This window comes from Notolepis coatsorum, assembly GCF_963971535.1.
Source record: "Notolepis coatsorum genome assembly, chromosome: 18".
Classification (NCBI taxonomy): domain Eukaryota; kingdom Metazoa; phylum Chordata; class Actinopteri; order Aulopiformes; family Paralepididae; genus Notolepis; species Notolepis coatsorum.
In genome coordinates, this window is record NC_140182.1 from 25,881,336 (window position 1) to 25,903,486 (window position 22,151).

Consider the following 22,151-nt stretch of genomic DNA (forward strand, 5'->3'; position numbering starts at 1 on the left):
TCTCCTTCTCCAATCTTCCATTCTCTCTCATTCATTCTCTCTCATTCATTCTCTCTCATTCATTCTCTCATTCTCTCTCTCTCTCTCTCTCTCTCTCTCTCTCTCTCTCTCTCTCTTCAGTGGACACAGTCTGATAAGCATCTGCTGAAACAGAGGCTCACTACTGCCACTGCCTCACATGGTATGTGTGCACATCTGAAGGCTACACATTCTGCTTGTGTATGTAGTGCGCATAGGCAACTTTTAGGCGTGTGCACGTATACCACGACAGTACACATGTGCACATAGGAAGGCTATACTGTACATTCAGTGTGTGTGCAGAGAGATTCAGTGCGTGTGCATCTACGCATATACCACGGTCGTATGTATGTGCTATTAATGCTATGCGCTGTCACTGTGTGTGTGAATGAGTGTGTTTGCAGTGTGTGTGCTGTAGGCTACCCCCCCCCCGCTACATGCGTTCACATGGGTGCTATAAATTGCCTGCGTATAAGAATGTACTGCGTGTGTGTGTGAGAGAGAGACGGAGAGAGAGAGACGGAGAGAGATAATTAGTCTGAGCTACACACATGTACTTATGTGATAGTACGCCATAGACAAAGGCTACACACTATGTGTGTGTGCATATTGCATAACGTGCACAGCGCGGACGTGTGCACGTATCTGCATGCATGCCTGCGTTTGCCCTGCATTTCTTCAGCCTCATATGTGACGGCTAGACGCTGTGCATCTGGGCATGAATGGATGTGTGCGTACTGCGTAGTGCCACGTACGTGGTCATGCGGGTTCACATGTGCAGACATCTTTACGGTGTGTGTGTGTGTGTATAGCCCCCCCACCCCCTTCATTAACTAAACATGACCCTTAAGAGGATGATTAGCCTCGTTTGAAGACAGGATGTCGGAAGCTGTCAAGTGAGGGGGGGAAGAATCCATTACTGGAATTGCATTTAGCTAAGGGAGGAGAGGAGAGAGGAAAGGATGCAAAGATGGATAAAGAAAGAAGGGAATTCATGTAGGAGGGAGGGAGGGAGGGCAGGGGAGAGATGCTGGGAAGAGGCGAAGGATGGATGGGGAAGAGCGCAAAGTGAGGATGGAAGAGGGAGAGAGCGGGGGGGGGGAGGGGGGGGCGGGGTTTGCGTATGGTAAGATCCAAGATGATATACGAATCTATAGCTCCGTCTCGTAGATGCTCCCCCTGTGTCTGGGCAGAGAGATGGTACAGCCCTCCGACGATAAAACCGGCTCCTGTGAGTCTCGATGTGGCACTTCCACCCGGCTCTCTCGCTCTCTCACACGTAGTGGCCTGGTTCAGGATGGGAAAGGGCTGCGACTGGACCGCCATGCTGGCTCCACCATGCAGGAACGCGGAACACGCCCCAGAATGGCGGCGACGGAGGGAGGGAGAGCGAGAGACGGGGGGCATTGCGGGTCTCGGGGGGGGGGGGGGGGGGGCAGACGATGCCTGGATACCTGGCTGCTCAGTTGGGGGTTTATTTAATTTTTATTTAGTTTCTTCCTCTCTTTTCATCTCATCTGTCTATGAGTGAGTATCGCCCACACACACAAACACCAGATATTCACATACATACACGTGCATGTTGTCTGTCTCTGTCAGTTTCTCCATGTTAATTGTATTACTTTCTCTGTATGTGGCATCATTGAAACATTCATGATGATGGTGATGATGATGATGATGGCTTTGTGTGTAGAATTCTCCATCCAGGAAGTTGAGGAGTTAAGGGTGGGGTTTCTCACGCATACACACACACACACATACACACGCACACTCGTACACTCGCTCACGCTCACACTCACACACACACTGGCAGGCCGGCCAGCTTTCTGTCGAGCCACACGAGGACAGACTGCAGGAACCCTTCCCCCCTCCTATTATCTAACACACGGACATACTGTATAATAACCCTTTCACTACCACACTACCAAAGGGTTAACCCTGTCACTGCGACAATACATAATGTTAACCCTTTCACTGCCACACGACCAAGGGTGAACCCTTTCACAACCACACTACAGAAGGTTAACCGTCTGTAGTGTGGTAGTGAAAGGGTTAACCTTCTGTAGTGAAAGGGTTAATAATTATTAATCATTTTACACAGAACACACTACCGGGATAATGAAGTGATTCTAGTAATTTGGACCTAGAGAGGCTCGGGGTCACAATCGTAATGATTCATTCCAACAATGATTTGATTCTACGCAGATTATTTCTGCCAACGTGATATAATTCTACATTTACAGTTTGATTGGGTTGATTTCTTGTGCTCTTTAGAAGCGTTAATTGGTATGCAAATGAGACTCGACTGATTCAGGAACAGTTGACGCCATTATATTTGGAAATAAATTTATTCTCAATTAGGGCCGCCCCCTCTTCAATTACATTCAAGTAAATTAATTTGGTCAGTTTGGTCAACTAACTATTTTCTGAGAAATTATAAGGATATCTCTGGTACACTCTAGATCTCGGGGCGACAGTGGCTCCGGAGGTAGAACGGTCGTCCTGTATTCGGAAGGTTCTCTGTTAGATTCCGGCTCCTCCCGTCCTTGAGCAAGACACTTAACCCCTAACTGCTCCCGATGCGCAGGTTGGCACCCTGCGTGGTGGCCTCTGCCGTCGGTGTGTGAATGGGTGAGTGAACGGGTGAATCTGAGGCATATGTTGTAAAGTGCTTTGGATAAAAGCTGTTATATACAGGGTTCACACAAGGTCCTTGAAGTGCTTAAAGTGCTTGAAAAAAAAGAAAAGAAATAGAGGCCTGAAATTCCTTAAACAGCCTGTTTTTTTTAACAAGGTGCTTAAAGAGTCATTGAAATTCAAATCAACAATTCGCATTGAAAGTTTTGTTCATCCATGATCAAATTGTTTTGAATCAAGAAATGTATGTTTTTTTGTTCTGTTATCAAATCTGACGAGTCGCTGTCTCGCGCGCTCCAACTGCTTTTCCTAATTTCTTCGTGTGTGATGCTCTAGCTGGCAAGCAGGCCAAGAAGATGCTTAAAAAAACAGCATTTACATAATTGAAAATGAAACGGCAAGGAAAACTACTTAAAAGTCCTTTGATTTCATTTTGCTATGTCTGTGGGAACCCTGTGTCCTCCAGACTATTAGTCGACTAAGGATTTCTACAGTTGAAGACGGACCAACAATAAATACTTTTAATTTTGATTCATCTCAATTCCGACTTCACAGATCTGTGCTGATGGTTGTCCCACATGACATACTGTAGGTGCATGATGCATCACAGCCCTGGCCTGATTCACAGACACACCAATCCAATTATATATTCATCCGCGACTGAATTGTGACATCGATGTGATCATTCTCAAATCCCCTCGTTACATAAACACCAGACAGGAAAATAGCAGAGCTGAATCTTGGACACTAGATCTGCCAGACATTGTCACATAGACATACTGTAGGAGGTGACAAACTAACACAGGGCCTCGTATAAGTACCGTGCATACACACTAGGGATGTTAACAATTTATCCTAAATGTATTGATTGATCGGATTTACTCGAACATGTGAAATTGACTTGATCTACTATCAAACAATGATATGTTACAATGTTGTCTGTCTGTTATTACATTGTAGCTGTCACGTCAGTAGAATGGTGTATTTTCAAAAGCATGTTTCAATGAATAGATAGAGAGCGCAATATAACTATGACAAGGAGGCAACCACCTCTGTGTCTTGAAAATAAGCGAGGGTGAAAGAACACGAGCGAAGGCAACTTGCAAAATGAAGCAGGCTAAGAGAAGTGTTGCAGTGAGCTGTGACTCAGAACGGGCCGAAAAAATAACCCAGTCAGTCATGCGCATTTATCGGAAACGACATGACCGGTATGGTTGACGGCGAAGGATTGCGGCAAATGATGCACCTGCTTGAGCCAGCGTACCTTATGCATCGAGAAGAGATACACCGATGCCAAGTTCAGAGTTCCTTGTGCAGCTAGCTAACGTTACCGCTGCTCGCAAGGTGCATTGACAACAGACGGCTGGACTGCCCTGACGACCGAAAAGCTATGTTACCGTCACTTGCCACTACATCACAAAGGACTGCCGAGTCACCACTGCGGTGTTGCTAACTAGAAGTTTGCCGGGTCCGCATATGGCAGACCACCTCGCATAACAGTTAAAAGAAGCCATTCCCCATACCTGGATACAAATCTGGCTGACTGGTGGAAAGTCAATGAGGGGCGATTCCCCAGACTGGCAAAGCTGGCAGGCCAGTACTTCTGCATACCCGCAACATCGGTACCAATCCGAGTGAGTTTTTTTGGACTGATTGTGACCAGGCTGCATGCGCTCCCGTCTGACACCGGACCATGTCCATATATGCTGATTTTCCTCAAGAAAAACAAGTAAATCTGTGAGTCAGTCTATTTATGTTTTTTAATTACCTTAACTATCCTTATCTTAACTATCCTTACCTTAACTATCCTTATCTTAACTATCCTTATCTTAACTATCCTTACCTTAACTATCCTTACCTTAACTATCTGTATCTTAACTATCCTTATCTTAACTATCCTTACCTTAACTATCCATCCCTTACCTTACCTTACCTTAACTATCCTTATCTTAACTACCCTTACCTTAACTATCCATCCCTTACCTTACCTATCCTTACCTTACCCAACCTAACCTATCCTTACCGACCTTACTAGGGGTGTAACGATTCGACCTCACAACGATTAGATTCTATTACGATTCTTCAGGCAATGATTCAATGCATCATGAAATCTCGTCATTTGACCACGATTCAATTCGATACATTTTCTATCAGTTAATTCCCCAAAACATTTTGAATACACAAATGTGTCTGTGGGGGAACTGATTCACTCAGCATGAATGGACTATAGGTCAATACAATTTTATTTTATTTTTTAATTTAGATTCTAATCGATTCTAACATTTTCAAATCGATGCAGTTGAATCGTCACATTAGGATCGATGCATCGTTACACCCCTAATCCTTACCTATCCTTACCTTACCTATTGGGGCAATTCCAGGTGTAGGGGTGGCAGAATAAAACAGACTGGTTGTGTTTCCCAAAATAATACTTTTGCTTTATTTTCTAATCAAACAAACATTTCTCGGTTCTCCCCACTCTCTCTCTGACTTCCACTTAGACTGTCTGCCGGGTGGCTTTTCCTCTTACCGGTCTGTCTCCTCGCCCCTGATATGAGAGAGTGAGAGGGTGCCCTTGGGCCCTATTTTGTTCACCCTCCTCAACACGCGCCAATGCTGGGCCAATGTGGTGCGGCCTGGCGTGGCTGAAAACATGTCCCGGTTCTGTTGGACCAGCTCCCGAAGCTCCTGGTGTTGGGTCGGGGACAGTTGTTCTCCGATGGGGACAACGAATGCCTCAGTCTCCTGCTGGGCCAAAGGGGGGGGACGGGGACGAGAGCAACACATCCCGGCCATGCCATTTCTTTTTATCGCAAAGTGTGGATATGACGGGTTACTCACCCCCTCCACTGGGTTTCCATCTACGCTCTTGACGTGTGCACAGGCTTGCGTTAGGTTTGGGTCCTCCTCACAGCTGGGCCGTTCCGAACTGACCCGCCATGTCTCCCAGTTACATTCAGAGCGCACACATTTGACTGCCGTAGTCCTTTTTTCCCCCTCGGTTTACCCGTAGAGGGTGGGGTTCGTGTGGAGATGACCGCTGACCACAGCTGACTATACAGGGGGCAGTCTCGGCCAATCGGCAGGTTGGGTATCACGCCGGCCGTCATCGAGCAAATACCCTTGGTCGTTGTCAGGGTGATCTGGGTTGTGGGTAGTGATGCACCGATGTGAAAATTGTGGCCGATACCGATAACCGATATTAATATTGCTGTTCTGGCCGATACCGATATTTACCGATGTCGATATCTCTGTATAGAAAACACTTTTTATGATAATCAAATAAAGAGCTATTTTCCATAACGCTTTTTTCTTTTACTTTTGCAACTTATTTTCAGAAATGACTGATATTTTGAAACTATTTAAAGCCAAAACATGTATAAAAAAATAAAATACAATCTTGATATCGGACCGATACCGATGTGTAAAAAACCGCCCATATCGGCCGTTATTATATCGGCGTGCGCCTCCACGATGAACTAGCTGTTCCACGGAGCCCACAGAGCTGGGGTCTGCCTGACTTGCCTGTTTTTGTGTCATAAGGGAGGGCTCTAACGAAGCGGTCCATCAACGATCTAACTTTCGGAATGAATGCTTTTCTGTTAGTATTCGAATAGTTCGCAGTGACTATTGAATAGTAATTTTGTGAGTTTGGCCCCTCCCTAGTTGGTGAGTTACATTATTGATTATCACTAGGGGTGTAACGATGCATCGATTCATCGAAATGCATCGATTCTAATGTGTTAGAATCGATGCATCGATTTGAATGTTAGAATCTATTATAATCGAAATAAAAATAAAAAAAAGTTTTCTTTTTTTTATGTTTTTTTTTTTGGTGTGTATTGTTTTTATTGGCCTATAGTCCATTCATGCTGAGTGAATCAGTTCCCCCAGCCACATTTGTGTATTCAAAAATTTTGGGGAATTAACTGATAGAAAATGTATCAAAAATGTATCGAATCGAATCGTGGTCAAATGAAGAGATTTCATGATGCATTGAATCGTTGCCTGAATAATCGTAATCGAATCGAATCATTGTGAGGTCGCATCGTTACACGCCTAATTATCACACATCGTCCTCACAACAGAACAATAGGATTAAGATATAAAATCCGGTGAAGTGGCCCTTTAAGTGTAACCTGACCTGCCAGATGATCTGTTACGCAGAACCACCTGGGAAGGCGTCCTTTGAAACTGTTTTGGAATAGGACCGGCACCAAAGACCTGGCAGAGTATCTTTGCTCCTAGCTGCCAGTAGTGCATCACAAGCGCATGCTGTAACCTGAAGCCTGACCAGAGGGATTCTCGTGTGATCTTGTGATCTCATGAAGCCAGCTGCTGTGCAAGGTTACTTTACTATACGTGCTGCATATGAACACAGATCTCTCCACACACAAGCACACATGAACAACACACACACCATACATCCTCTCTTGCACTCTCTCACACACCACACAGTCACACACACAAATACACTACAAAAAAGGTCACTTTAAAAACACAACTGTATATTATTGTATATAGTACTCATTACCTTTATTTCTTAAGCTTAACGTTGTATTTTATTCTTATTACTTTTTATCATGTCTATTCTATCTTATTTTATTATTTGTATTTTTGCACAATCGAAGCGGCCATGGCCACCTTCATTTCACTACATGTCTTGTGTATGTATGTGACAAATAAAACTCTTGAATCTTGAATATGAAGTGAAAGATTATAGGCAATGAAAAGTTAGACAGTAGGGTGACTGTAGGAATATATCCCTGTTCACATACCTGTACATATTATATCTCTATTTATCCCATACCCACTCTTACTAGTTATACCACTGGCCAGCTTACTACCATAGTATATTTATACCTGTATCACTGTATGGCATAATTATACTGTACATACAGTATATAGCATATTACTGGTAGCTTGTTATATATATATCACATTTACTTGTATACTGTTATAATGATCTTTACTGTTACCTTTGCACTCTGGTTAGATGCCAACTTATTTTCATTATATTGTACTTGGGCTGTATAATGACAATACATTTTAATCTAATCTATTCCCACTGTATTCTCATGCACATGTGTGATTGTGCGCGTGCGGACGTGCAGTGCACACAAATGCGTCAAGCGTGTTAATGTGTGTATTCTGATCACATTGTGTTCAGCTTGCAGTTCACCTGGCCTTGGCCTCGACTGCAAGCAAATATGTCATCAGTCATTAGCCAGTGTTGGTCTGTGTGAAGGTTAGGGATGGGTACCGAATCCGGTACTTTTAAGGGTATCGACCGAATCACGTCGGTACTACCGAGTACCGATTCACGTGAGATCCACCGGTGCCACATTTCGGTAATGCAAAAGAAAGAAAGAAACCTATGAAGTGTGCCTCACGTTAACATGTCACGCGCACAATACACGCTTACCTAGGATTTTACTTGATTCAACAACAAAGCAGTCGGGGCAATGGCAAGCCGAAAACGGTCGCAAGTGTGGTTACACTATACAAAGCTAGATGCAGACGACGCTCGCTGCAATATTATATATTATATATATAAATTATATATATATATATATATATATATTAAAAAAAGATTCTAAATAAATAATAATGATAATAAATAGTTTGAAGTTTGGACAATTTTTTTATAACTGAGGTAGGTAGATTCAATTTTTAGAGACTAAAGTACAGAAAAAAGGTACCCAACGGTACCTTTTTTCTGTACTTATCTAAAAATGTATCGACTCACAGATACCGGTATCGGTTCAAATTTGAACGGTAGCCGACCCTAGTGAAGGTCTGGGCTGCTCATCGGTTGCAGAATGCGCTCAGAGTAACTAGACACTTGTTCATTCTGCTGCCCCTAGTGGTTGATATTTACACCCTGCCCCAAACTGTGATGTCAGAGTGCCTCTTGCACCTACAAAGAGGCACTCTGATTTAGAGCTGGGAGGCGTTCCGAATATGAAGGTACAGTCAGGGCCATAAATATTTAATATATATAAAATAATAATAGCTTTCTATCTAATATAATAATAAAAAATACAATTACAAAATATTATTATCAACACAATTTTCATCATTTTGACTGTACAATGGATTTGAAATTAAACATGTGCTTTAAGTGCTGACTTTCATCTTTAATTTGAGGGTATTTACATCCAAATCAGGTTAACAGTGTAGGAATTACAACAATTTATATACAGTATGTGCCTCCCCCTTTTTTAAAGGACCAAGCGTAATATCGTATACCGCCCGCCCTACTCTGACATAATGAATTGGGGCAGCGTATGCAGCTGGTGAAAAATAACCACTAGGGGGGCAGCAAAATGACCATGTGTTTGTTCCTCTTTAATCAAAATGTTGTGAAATCGCACTGGAAGCTGACATTATAGGCGTAATGTGTGTGAAAATCAACTGTTGTTTTTGCTGCAGAGATGATGGTTTACAGACGCTCTGATCTATACAGGCTTTTCTACAGACACTAGAAAACACATGTTCTGACACAAATATTCGTAAATAAATTATACCATTCCCTCAGTAAATCTAATGAGTGTTTTTAGAACGCCCCCTTGTCCTCCATGTTGGACGTGACAATAGACAACAGGAAGTGTTGCTATGTGAGAATAATATAATTTTTTTTTAATTTCTGGATATTTTATTACTGGATCATGTCAACAAGTCACAGCGGAATGGTACTATTGTGCTTCTTGAATGTTTTACCCTCTCTACCACTGCACAGCAGTCAGTGTCAGGCACATACAGTGTCTGTGTCTTACCGTTACTCGGGTCACACGTGGGCTGACGGACACTATACTGTCTGCTCCTGCTAATGAACTGGTTATACAACGAATAAAACAACAGTAGAACAGAGAGACCTCAGGACATTTCTGTCAGTGTAGTCAGTGTCCCAGGGGTTGCAAAGGTTTTAATTCGGACGCTTAGATTTTAATAAAAAAAATTGTGTTTTTTTGCTGTTTTAAAGAGTGTGTATGTTTATTACAGCCTTATGTACAACTTTACAGATGATGATAATAATCATATATACAAGATTTTTATGAACCATCCCTGTTGGAATGAGCCATTCAGAATTGCAGCCACAATTGCCATAGTTAATAACATAGTTAATAGGCTTTGGGACTGTGGTGTAAAGCATTAGTTTTACTAGACTTCACTATGGGGATGTTTATTCGGTAAAGTCATATTTTTCCTACATTTAATAAATAATATACTTTAAAACTTTATAGTTATGCCATCCCCATTCACCTCTACTCTACAAAGCATAATATATATAAATAATTGACAATGTATTGCTTTTAACAATGAATTCAGTATTTATAATGATGTGTTGGTTTAGCATTGCTGTTCTGTGCCTTTGAAATGCTGCCAGCAACCCTCCATTTTGTGTCCTCGTAGAGGAACAAGCATAGAGCTACAAGCATAGAGCTATATAAGACGGCACAGCCTGCATTTTGTGTCCTCATAGAGGAACAAGCATAGAGCTATATAAGACGGCACAGCCTTCATTTTGTGTCCTCCTAGAGGAATAAGCATAGAACTATATACGACAACACAGCCTCCATTTTGGTGCCGTCTCAAAATGGCTGCCTCCTGCATGCATCCCCATTGTCTGACCTCGTCTTTCGAGTGTGCAATTATATACACCCCCACTCCACAATTATACACACTCCTGTCCTGCTCTGATATATGGTAATGTAAGAGGCCCTTATTCACAGTTCATACATGTTAAATCCCTGTGCTTAGACTAATCCTCAGCCTCACAGGGATGAGGGATGAGACTGTACTATCTGTTAGAGTAATGTGTCTGTGGGAAAGACGTGCTGCACAGAGCCAGCAAAGAGGAGCAATGTTTCCCTTTCCTGACATTATGAATTATATACAAATATATATTATCATAATTTTATATAGATATATACATATAGATATTAGGGATGGGCATTTTAAAGAGAGAAATTACTCACGCCCATCCCTAATAGATATATATTAATATAATCACCTGCAGAGAAGATCACAACAATCTAACTAGTCTGTCTCTGTCTCTCTCTGTCTCTCTCTCTCTCTCTCTCTCTGTCTCTCTATGTCTCTCTCTCTGTCTCTCTTTCTGTCTCTCTCTGTCTCTCTATGTATCTCTCTCTCTCTGTCTCTCTCTCTGTCTCTCTGTCTCTCGCTCTCTCTGTCTCTGTCTCTCTGTCTCTCTCTGTCTCTGTCTATCTCTGTCTCTCTCTATGTCTATCTCTGTCTCTCTCTCTCTATGTCTCTGTCTCTCTATGTCTCTGTCTCTCTCTCTCATGTCTCTCTCTCTGTCTCTATCTCTGTCTCTCTCTCTGTCTCTCTGTCTATGTCTCTCTCTCTGTCTCTGTCTCTCTCTCTGTCTCTCTCTCTCTCTCCGTCTCTCTCTCTCTGTCTCTCTCTCTCTCTCTCTCTCTCTCTCTCTCTCTCTCCCACAGGGCTTCTTGAAGAATGAGAGAGACAACGCCCTGCTGTCGTCCATAGAGGAGTCCCGCCGCAGGGTCAGTATCCGTGGGGCCTGTTTCACCTCTTGTGGTTAACCCTTTCACTGCCTCACTACAGAAGGTTAACCCTTTCACTGCCACACTACAGAAGGTTAACCCTTTCACTGCCACACTACAGAAGGTTAACCCTTTCACTGCCATACCACAGAAGGTTAACCCTTTCACTACCACACTACATGGGGTTAACCCTTTCACTGCCACACTACAGAAGGTTAACCCTTTCACTACCACACTACATAGGGTTAACCCTTTCACTACCACACTACAGAAGGTTAACCCTTTCACTGCCACACTACATAAGGTTAACCCTTTCACTACCACACTACAGAAGGTTAACCCTTTCACTACCACACTACAGAAGGTTAACCCTTTCACTACCACACTACAGATTGTTAACCCTTTCACTACCACACTACAGATTGTTAACCCTTTCACTACCACACTACAGACGGTTAGCCTTTCACTACCACACTAAATCATGTTAACCCTTTCACTACCACACTACAGAAGGTTAACCCTTTCACTACCACACTACAGAAGGTTAACCCTTTCACTACCACACTACAGACGCCGGGTTAACCTTTCACAACCACACTACAGAAGGTTAACCTTTCACTACCACACTACAGAAGGTTAACCCTTTCACTACCACACTACAGAAGGTTAACCTTTCACTACCACACTACATAATGTTAACCCTTTCACTACCACACTACAGAAGCTTAACCCTTTCACTACCACACTACAGATGGTTAACCTTTCATTACCACACTACATAATGTTAACCCTTTCACTACCACACTACAGAAGGTTAACCCTTTCACTACCACACTACATAATGTTAAACCTTTCACTACCACACTACAGAAGGATAACCTTTCACTACCACACTACAGACGGATAACCTTTCACTACCACACTACAGACGGATAACCTTTCACTACCACACTACAGAAGGATAACCTTTCACTACCACACTACAGACGGTTAACCTTTCACTACCACACTACAGACAGTTAACCTTTCACTACCACACTACAGACGGTTAACCTTTCACTACCACACTACAGACGGTTAACCTTTCACTACCACACTACAGACGGATAACCTTTCACTACCACACTACAGAAGGATAACCTTTCACTACCACACTACAGACAGTTAACCTTTCACTACCACAGTGGTTCCCAAAGTCGGGGTCGCGACCCAAAGGTGGGCCGCGAGCAGCCACGGGTGGGCCGCGAGATGATTTAAAAATAATTTTTTTTTTTTTTTTTTTTTTTTTAATATATATTATTTTTTTATTATTATTTTTTTGTCAGGTCACTGAACTTAGAAGCAGGCCAGGACAGTGTTTCTAGTTGTATTCTAAAATTCTATTCTATTGTATTTTAAAATGTGACTATATGGTTTTATATTAACTTAATAAATAAACAAAAACGAAAAATCTACTTATTTCAACGAACATTTCAAACTAAATAACAGATTATGCACATAAAACGCTGAAAACAACCGAAGCAACAATAGTATTTTAATGAGGCTATTATTATTATCATTATTATTTTGCAACAAGTTAGTCCTCTCATAAATAGCACATATAAATGAATAACTAACTTGAACTAACTTAATAGGATTGAAGTGATATTTGGCTTAAAAAATCGATCGCATGACAAAAAAAAAAGGCCCGACGATGTGCATTGGGCCGCGGCTCTCTGACGCCTTATTTTCTGGGCCCTGGCCTGAAAAGTTTGGGAACCCCTGCACTACCACACTACATAATGTTAAACCTTTCACTACCACACTACAGAAGGATAACCTTTCACTACCACACTACAGACTGTTAACCTTTCACTACCACACTACAGAAGGTTAACCTTTCACTACCACACTACAGACGGTTAACATTTCACTACCACACTACAGAAGGTTAACCTTTCACTACCACACTACAGACGGTTAACCTTTCACTACCACACTACAGACGGTTAACCTTTCACTACCACACTACAGACGGTTAACCTTTCACTACCACTACACGTTGAATACACAAATGTGGCTGGGGGAACTGATTCACTCAGCATGAATGGACTATAGGTCAATAATAGGGGTGTAAATATTTTCCCCCACAACAATTAGATTACGATTCAATACATCATGAAATCTCTTCATTTGACCACGATTCGATGCGATTCGACCTTAGGATCGATGCATTGTTACACCCCTACTGTTAACCAATCACATCTTGTTATAAAGCTCACCTGTCGGAATAAGGGATGCCAATGGTTAACTGTATTAACTGTTCAACTGTCAGTAAGAAGTTTGACTTGATCGGTTATGATGACTTGTTGGACACACCTTGTAAGTCACTTTGGAGAAAAGTGTTAGCTCGATGACTACATATTGATGTAAATTTAAAATGATGATACACACACACAGACATTACACATAGTCCTGTACACAAGCATAGTATACACGTCCTGTAAGGAGTTCAATAAGACCCACCAGTCTGGGTCATTCTAGTTCATCTAGTTCTAGGTCGTCTAGTTCTGGGTGGTCTAGTTCTGGGTGGTCTAGTTCTGGGTGGTCTAGTTCTAGGTTGTCTACTTCTGGATGGTCTAGTTCTAGGTTGTCTAGTTCTGGGTGGTCTAGTTCTGGGTGGTCTAGTTCTAGGTCATCTAGTTCTAGTTCGTCTAGTTCTGGGTGGTCTAGTTCTGGGTTGTCTAGTTCTGGGTCGTCTAGTTCTAGGTCGTCTAGTTCTAGGTCATCTAGTTCTAGGTCGTCTAGTTCTGGGTGGTCTAGTTCTAGGTCGTCTAGTTCTAGGTCATCTAGTTCTAGGTCGTCTAGTTCTGGGTGGTCTAGTTCTGGGTGGTCTAGTTCTGGGTGGTCTAGTTCTAGGTTATCTAGTTCTGGGTGGTCTAGTTCTGGGTGGTCTAGTTCTAGGTTGGTCTAGTTCTGGGTCGTCTAGTTCTGGGTGGTCTAGTTCTGGGTGGTCTAGTTCTGGTTCCAGGTGCCTTAGTGTAGCAGCAGCTCTTTCCATTCTGTTATTCTAGTATTAAGTCAATAAACCAACTGCTCTGGATGAACCAGGTTGGTTCCTATCTTCCAGTTCATAACCTAATCTTACGTTTATCAGCTAGTACAGTACAGATAGTATGCTGAGCGCAATTATAGGCAAACAATATCTATCAAAGAAAACAAAGTTCTCCCCAAAACAAGTCAACTGGAAAATGAAAGTAAGGCCCTGTCCACACGAACGAGCAGGGTTTTATGTAACCGTGATTTAATGTGCGCAGTTGCACTGTTCGTCCACACTCAACCGGGTTTTTGGAACAGTGCAACCGTGTTCTTTTACAAGGGAGTCCAGGGTGGAGTTTTTGGCTCACCCCGGTTGCATTGGTTGCGTGTGGACATAGTTAACAGAGATTATTTCCAGTGTTTACGGCAGAGCTGTCCCAAGTAGCTGCGGCTACGAACTAAGCTCATGTGTTGTCAAGTTATTGTTATAAGGCACCCAGTCCAAACTACAACAGTCTGCATCCCCTTAACAATTGTGTGTATTGACCCATATTGTATTGTACCCATTCTGCAATCTGTTAAATAACGTTTTCATCCATTCATTCTACTAGCGTTAACGTTACGTCAAATGTATATACTCTCTTTTTTAGACTATTTTTGTATCACAAACGGTACTGTATTTGTAAATCTGGTATGTCATAAATGTATAGATGTAGCAGTACTGTCTATCTATATGTCATGTATGTCATATATGTTATGATGAATTGAAAATGGGGGACCCTGATGTAAACAAGACGAAAGTCTTTCCTGGTCTGCATATATATACGTGTTTCGGATCCAACGCTTGAGGGCCAACCACGTATATATATGTGGTAAGGTTGTTTTGGCTTTCATTCCATTGTAATATCCTACTCAATGTCACTGAGCGGCACTGCAGATTTACCCTACTCTTGGAATTCGGAAAAGTGCATTACCGGCCAGATCCTCGTAGGGGCGCTGTCTCGATAATGCAGTGTTCCCTGTTACAGACCGGTGTTTTATTTAAATTTTTTATCATGGGTTGACTTTTTTGTTAGCCTAAAGCTATGCCTGTAGCTGATCGCCTGGAATAGTTTTTGGGTCGCTGAATTCAGTATGCAATAAAGTATAGATTTAGCTCTACAAACAGCCTCACGCACAATGAAAGGTTGTTATGATAAGATGGCTTTATAGAGTGAGATTAGACGGATCCCAATGGCCCCAAATGTGTTAACTATTGTGTGTATTGAGCTATACTGTATTGTACCCATTCTGCAATCTGTTAATAAAATGTTCAATCAATCAATCAAACTACGCTAATGTATGCTAGCCGCAATGCTAACTATTATAATGGCAAATCCCAATCGCATTAGCATGTAAGCTAACAACATCAGAGATCTTTTTGTGAGACTAAACTCTCCGCTCTTGGTGGTAAATTGTGTTGATGTTGGTTTTGTTTCATCAACAAATGAGGCAGAACACACAGTGAATGTATCCTTTTTTGTTTATTGCACTTTTATTGCACTTTGTTTCTTGCTGCAAATAAATGCTATGTTGCTAATGTTCACGCATGGTCATTTAAAGATGGTGGGTTTCTGTTTTGAGCAGGACGTGTAGTGACACGTTCAACCCTTCTGATTGGTTGAAATTGCCTTCATGTTTGAACTTACATCGCCACCTATTGCTTTGGAATTGTACTACATGTATATTACGTCACTCGGTAGCAGCTTTTCCAGTTGCGTGAGGACGCGGTTATTTTTCTAAACCACCCGTGTATACGGAGGAATATATTTTTTTTAAACCTCTGTGTCAAAAATACCCGTGATCGTGTGGACTGGGCCTAACACTGCTATGCTCTGTTGTACGTTAAATAAGTGGTCTTCTTCTGTCTCTCGCTTGAGTGATTTGTTTTGGAAACGGATTCAATGCATTAATTCATGTGAGCATGTGACGCCAGGCAAGTGTGTTAAGAACCCTCAAACGTCACGGATAAGAGATTTATAGCAGGATTTTACAGGTTAATAACCGGTTAATGAAGGTCCTTTGCCGGCAAGAGGAAATAGGCAGGATTTGCATCACTAGTAAGGGATGGCTGTTAAAATGGCTTCCCTGAGGCACGGCGCGAGTGGCTGGGTTTAATTAGCCTGCGCCCTGTTTTCTCCATCAGGGGAGGTGCTGACTCAGACTGGAAATGTTCTCCTAATAACTATTTTAGATGGAGTTAGTCTGACCCAGTATGACTCACTTGACACTTTCTTTACATTGCATAGGGCGGGAGTGGTTAGTGCTGTTTGTCTCACTGCAAGATGGTCCTGGTTTCAAACAAGGAAACTAGAAAATAAGTGTCATCACGTCTCAATGTTTCGGTTTGTCTGCAGATTAACTCCGGTTTTGTTTGTTTTTTCTTAATCTTGGTGTAGATTAGAATCCCTCTTCATCTTGGTGTAGTTTAAAACACCTCTTCATCTTAATCTTGGTGTCATTTAAACCCACCTTCATTCTGATCTTGGTGTAGTTTAAAACACCATCTTGATCTTGGTGTAGTTTAAAACACCTCTTCATCCTGATCTTGGTGTAGTTTAAAACACCTTCATCTTGATCTTGGTGTCGTTTAAAACACCTTCATCTTGATCTTGGTGTCGTTTAAAACACCTCTTTATCCTGATCTTGGTGTAGTTTAAAACACCCCCTCATCTCGTCTTGATCTTGAGGAGCTCGTTGTGAAATGGTTTCCCTAATGGGCCGAGCAGGGAGTTTAATTAGCAGACGTCCCCATTACAACCCCCCCCCTCCCCCCTGGTCCCTCAGGGCTCGGAGAGGGAAAATAGCCTAGAAATCAAATGTACATGAGGTGTTGAAAAAGCGGCTCGCCCCTAACAGCTGCAGAAGAACCGAGTGGGAGTCATAGGTGACGTTTCTGCAGTTCAGCTGAGACAATAACGCCCGCCACTGAAACAAGCCATTCTCAATTGACTTGATCTGTGACGTGTAAGAAATCTGATCTGCCACCGCCCGCCCACAATCAACTGTGATTGGAGGAGTTAGCATAACGTTGAAAGTATGAGCAAAACCAAGCGGAGAGTGGAAATAATGCGGAAGCGTTTTCGACAGCAGAGTTGCCACCTTCAGCTGTTCCACTGTCAGCAGTCAGCACTTCCTCAAAAGTGTTCGACAGTGTTCCTAATCGTTTGCTAATGATATCGTGCTCCACAAGCAATGAGCCAGGGCAGTGGCAGTTTTTGGGCTACACGCTGTTGTTCAGGAGACTCTGTTGTGAGATGAGACTCTTGCTTTACCGGCATCGCTTCTCTCCTCTCGTCTCACAGACACACACACTCGCCCAACTTACGTCACGTACACGCACGCATACACACACAGACACACCCAGAGACGGAGTGGGTGTGTGTTCGCTTTGAAAAGGTTCCTCCATCCTAGCGTATCTGCCAGTGCAGGTGGGTGACTGTCAATCAAAGCGCATTGTGAGTATGGGCGGAGCCCAGCCAAAAACAGCTTGTACTTTGGAAGGGGAGAAAGTGGTGCACCAAAGTACTTGATTAAAAATACAAAACAATGAATTTGATTGAAAAAAATACTTACAGATGTGTTCCATAGACTTGCAGGAATTGTGTAAAATTGCCCAAATAGTGAACAATAGGGGACCTTTAAGACAGAATCATCCTCAACACAAGACACACTATTGTGACTCATTCAGAAGCTTTGTTTGAGGAAACCATATTTTTATATAATGGTTAAATCGCTGCCACGGTAACCAGTGTCAACATCACTATTCACAGGCTTTCTTTTCTTTAGTTTTTGGTCTACTCCTCAAAGTGTGCCTACATCACTAGAATTAAAATAGTAATAACAACATTAACCCTTTCACTACCACACTACAGAAGGTTAACCCTTTACTATCACACTACAGACGGTTAACCGACATCAGAAGAACACTCAGAAAACCAGTCTACAACGCGGCTGTCATTCGCCCTCCACGCGAGAAGAACAAAGCTTTGATTATAATAATAATTACTATTACTATTAATAGCCCTGTGTGTGAGTCACCCTAGAGAGTGAGGTAAACTTAAGTTCTCATTACCATTTTAAAGCCAGCTACTCTACGCTGATTACAAGCGTGAAAAGTGACTTGTCAAATGAAGTCTTGCATGAGAACCAGAACGTCAAAATGCGAACAGCTCGGCCATTTTATGCCGAAACACGATGCAGGTATTGGTCAAATGTGCAAGTGGTGGCAAATATTATGAGGTTTGGTTGAATTTGCATGAATTCCTGTGATCACAAAATCCTGGATAATAAACATTATTTGTGTAGCACAGGATGGTCTGACTAATCAAATCAACAAAGTCTTGGTCGAGCTGATAGTCAAGTTCACTATATACTTTTGTTGGATTTTCTTGGCAATTTCCAATACTATACATTTTTGGAAAGGATATTGTATAAGGATCCAGAAAATCCATGTTTCCATTTGCCCAGGTGAATTTCCAAAATGGCCGCCGTAAAATGTAGGTTTTGTAATATCTCGACTTCTAAATGAGCTAGAACATTGATTCGAACTTCTAAACCTAAATTTTTAGGGTCAAGGAAAAATGGGATAGAACCCACTAAAGTGCATGCTAACATAACTTTTATTGAGGACATAACAGATAATTGACATTAACTGATTGACAACTTCAGTATCATGATGACTACAGAAAAGAAGCAAACTTCTTCATCAGTTTTCAAGTTTCAAGTTTCTTTAATAGTTGTCATACAGAAGTACAGAATACTTTCATACAAAATGCGAATGTGTATGTATAGACATGACATCACCATCGCTTTCATTCATCACGGCATAGGAATCATTATCGTTCTGTCACTGGCTACCGCACTGACACATGTCAGTACAGGCTAAGTCCTTAGCTCTGCAGGAACATCTTCCAGAAGAACAGTTAGCTTTACATCTGCATTGGACCATTTCAATCGGGGCTGGGAGGACCTCTGTGGTTGTTGGCTTCATGGCATCTGAGTCTGAAGTACCCACTGTGCAGGGGGTCCATCTGAGTCTGAAGTACCCACGGCCACTGTGCACTGTGCAGGGGGTCCATCTGAGTCTGAAGTACCCGTTGTGCAGGGGGTCCATCTGAGTCTGAAGTACCCATTGTGCAGGGGGTCCATCTGAGTCTGAAGTACCCGTTGTGCAGGGGGTCCATCTGAGTCTGAAGTACCATTGTGCAGGGGGTCCATCTGAGTCTGAAGTACCCATTGTGCAGGGGGTCCATCTGAGTCTGAAGTACCCATTGTGCAGGGGGTCCATCTGAGTCTGAAGTACCATTGTGCAGGGGGTCCATCTGAGTCTGAAGTACCCATTGTGCAGGGGGTCCATCTGAGTCTGAAGTACCATTGTGCAGGGGGTCCATCTGAGTCTGAAGTACCCATTGTGCAGGGGGTCCATCTGAGTCTGAAGTACCATTGTGCAGGGGGTCCATCTGAGTCTGAAGTACCCATTGTGCAGGGGGTCCATCTGAGTCTGAAGTACCATTGTGCAGGGGGTCCATCTGAGTCTGAAGTACCCATTGTGCAGGGGGTCCAGCTGCCTGTGCCCATACCCTGGTTTGTACAATGGACCCTCAAGATATGCTGCTTCAGAGCTCCATTTTGGAAATTCCATTATGGCTGCCTTATAGACATCTGGGCAAATGGAAACATGGATTTTCTGATTCCTTATACAATGCCCTTTCCAAAAATGTATAGTTTTGCAAATCCCCAAAAAAGTCCAACGAAAGTTTAAATCAATTTATAATGAACCTGACTATGACTGGATCATTGACTGCAAGGGAGCAGCTATATAAGTTTAGGCATTCATTGTTCTTTTGTTAAAACAGGGATTGGCCTTGATCCATTCTACTCGGTCTAGTTCTGCCTCTCCCAGCCTCACACCATGTTAAAACAGGGATTGGCCTTGATCCATTCTACTCACTCTAGTTCTGTGCTCTTCCATGTCTCTGTAGACTGTCAGGGTTAAATGAGCTGTCGCTCCCATTCCCTTCCTGTCCGTCTCTATGGAGCTGGAGAGGAAAATAGACACAGCAGCCGTATACGATCTGTGTGTGGGTGTTGGTGTGTGTAGGTGTGGGTGTAGGCGTTGGTGTGTGTGGGTGTTGGTGGGTGGTTTATATCTTGTCCTTTTTTTTCGAATTTTTTATCTTAATCTCCCGCTTCCTTCATCTCGCCTCCATTCCCCCATCCAGACGTTCCTATTGGCTGAGGAGTACCACCGCGAGTCGATGCTGGTTCAGTGGGAGCAGGTGAAGCAGAGAGTTTTACACACACTGTTAGGAGCGGGAGAGGACGATCTGGACTTCACTCAGGATGTTGAGGTACACTACACACACACACACACACACACACACACATACACACACTACACACACACACACACACACACACACACACTACACACACATACACACACTACACACACACACTACACACACACACTACACACACACACACATACACACACACACACACACACACACTACACACACACACTACACACACACACACACACACACACACACACACACACACACACACACACACACACACACACACACACACACACACACACGCCATGTTCAAAGGGGTCCCTTGACTTCTCACCTCAAGATATCTGGATGAAAACAGAGTCAATAGAGCCTCTTTACAGCCAGGCTCATGTATGCTTGTAGCCTGCAAAATTAGGCCCAGACCAGGCAGTACAAATAGGTACTTTATAGTAGGCTTGGGCGGTATACCAGGGTATTTCGAAATCCCGTCGGTATGATTTTCAATACCGTGACGTCACAGACTGTGCGCCAAATCACAGATGCGTTGCTTGTAGCAGGGCTGTATGCTAAGGTCGCTTTCACATATAGTTTTGGTGGACTCGGTGCGGTTCTGGGGGTGAAGTTGCAACATTGTTGCATTCTTCATTTGGTTCGCCTGCGTTCACATAGAGAAATCTGTCAGCGGACCGAGACCTTCTGAACAATGTCACGCGGTCGAAAAGGGCGCTTGTCTATTGGACAGTGGAAATGTGTGTGTGGCTGCAAGCCCCTGTGTGCGTGCGCGTGTGTGTGTCTGTGTGTGCTGTCTGCGAGCCCTGTCTCCAGATCAGCGGAGCGAGTTTTGACATGGCATTGATCCATTGTTCTATTGAAGCACATTACCACCATCCTCTCGCTAAACAACTTGTAGACCAATAATAATAATATAATAATAATAATAGTATTGACGTGGCATTGATCCATTATTAATGCCGTGCTCCTCTGTAATAATAAGCCGCGTGTTTCTTCCTTCTTCCCAAGATGCACAGTTAGATATATAGATATATTATAGATAGATAGATAGATAGAGAGATAGAGAGATAGAGAGATAGAGAGATAGATAGATAGATAGATAGATAGAGAGATTAGATGCAGTGTGCTTGTTTTGCAGTGAGTGCTGCAAGCAGTGGTAATAATAATCACTTCCTATATTTGGTTCGCGTTTGGTCCGCTGAAGCCGAACCGAGACCTACGTTTTCAGGCGGACTAGAGTTCGCCTGCTTGGTCCGCGGACCGAGTTCGACGCGCATTCACACAGACCCGAAAAACCTGACTATCGAATTCTGGTCCGAAAGTCCGGACCAAACAGCCCCTGTGTGAAAGCGACCTAAGCTTTTTCACTAGGGGCACAGTTGCCCCTAAATGAGAAATTTAGGGGCACAGAATATTTTTTAGGGGCACATTTTTAAATAACAATTTTACCATTATAGTGCAAAAAAATATGTTGTTCCTGCCTCATTACTGTGGTCCTTTTATTTAACATTTAAGTGCTTTTGTTTTCAGGTTTGTATCTTTTATAATTAACCAACTGAGAAAGTGTGTAAATCACTAATGGAACAAAAAC

The 22,151-nt window shown here is 42.8% G+C and overlaps 1 protein-coding gene across 1 annotated transcript in view; it reads left to right on the top strand.

Annotated features, from left to right (window-relative positions):
- Positions 1-22,151, top strand: part of nup93 (nucleoporin 93) — a 101,626-nt gene that overhangs the window by 38,739 nt on the left and 40,736 nt on the right. Inside the window, exons 4-5 of the mRNA XM_084335343.1 lie at positions 11,124-11,186; positions 20,468-20,596. Of these exons, the coding sequence (XP_084191469.1) occupies positions 11,124-11,186; positions 20,468-20,596 (192 nt within the window). The remainder of the gene's footprint in view (positions 1-11,123; positions 11,187-20,467; positions 20,597-22,151) is intronic.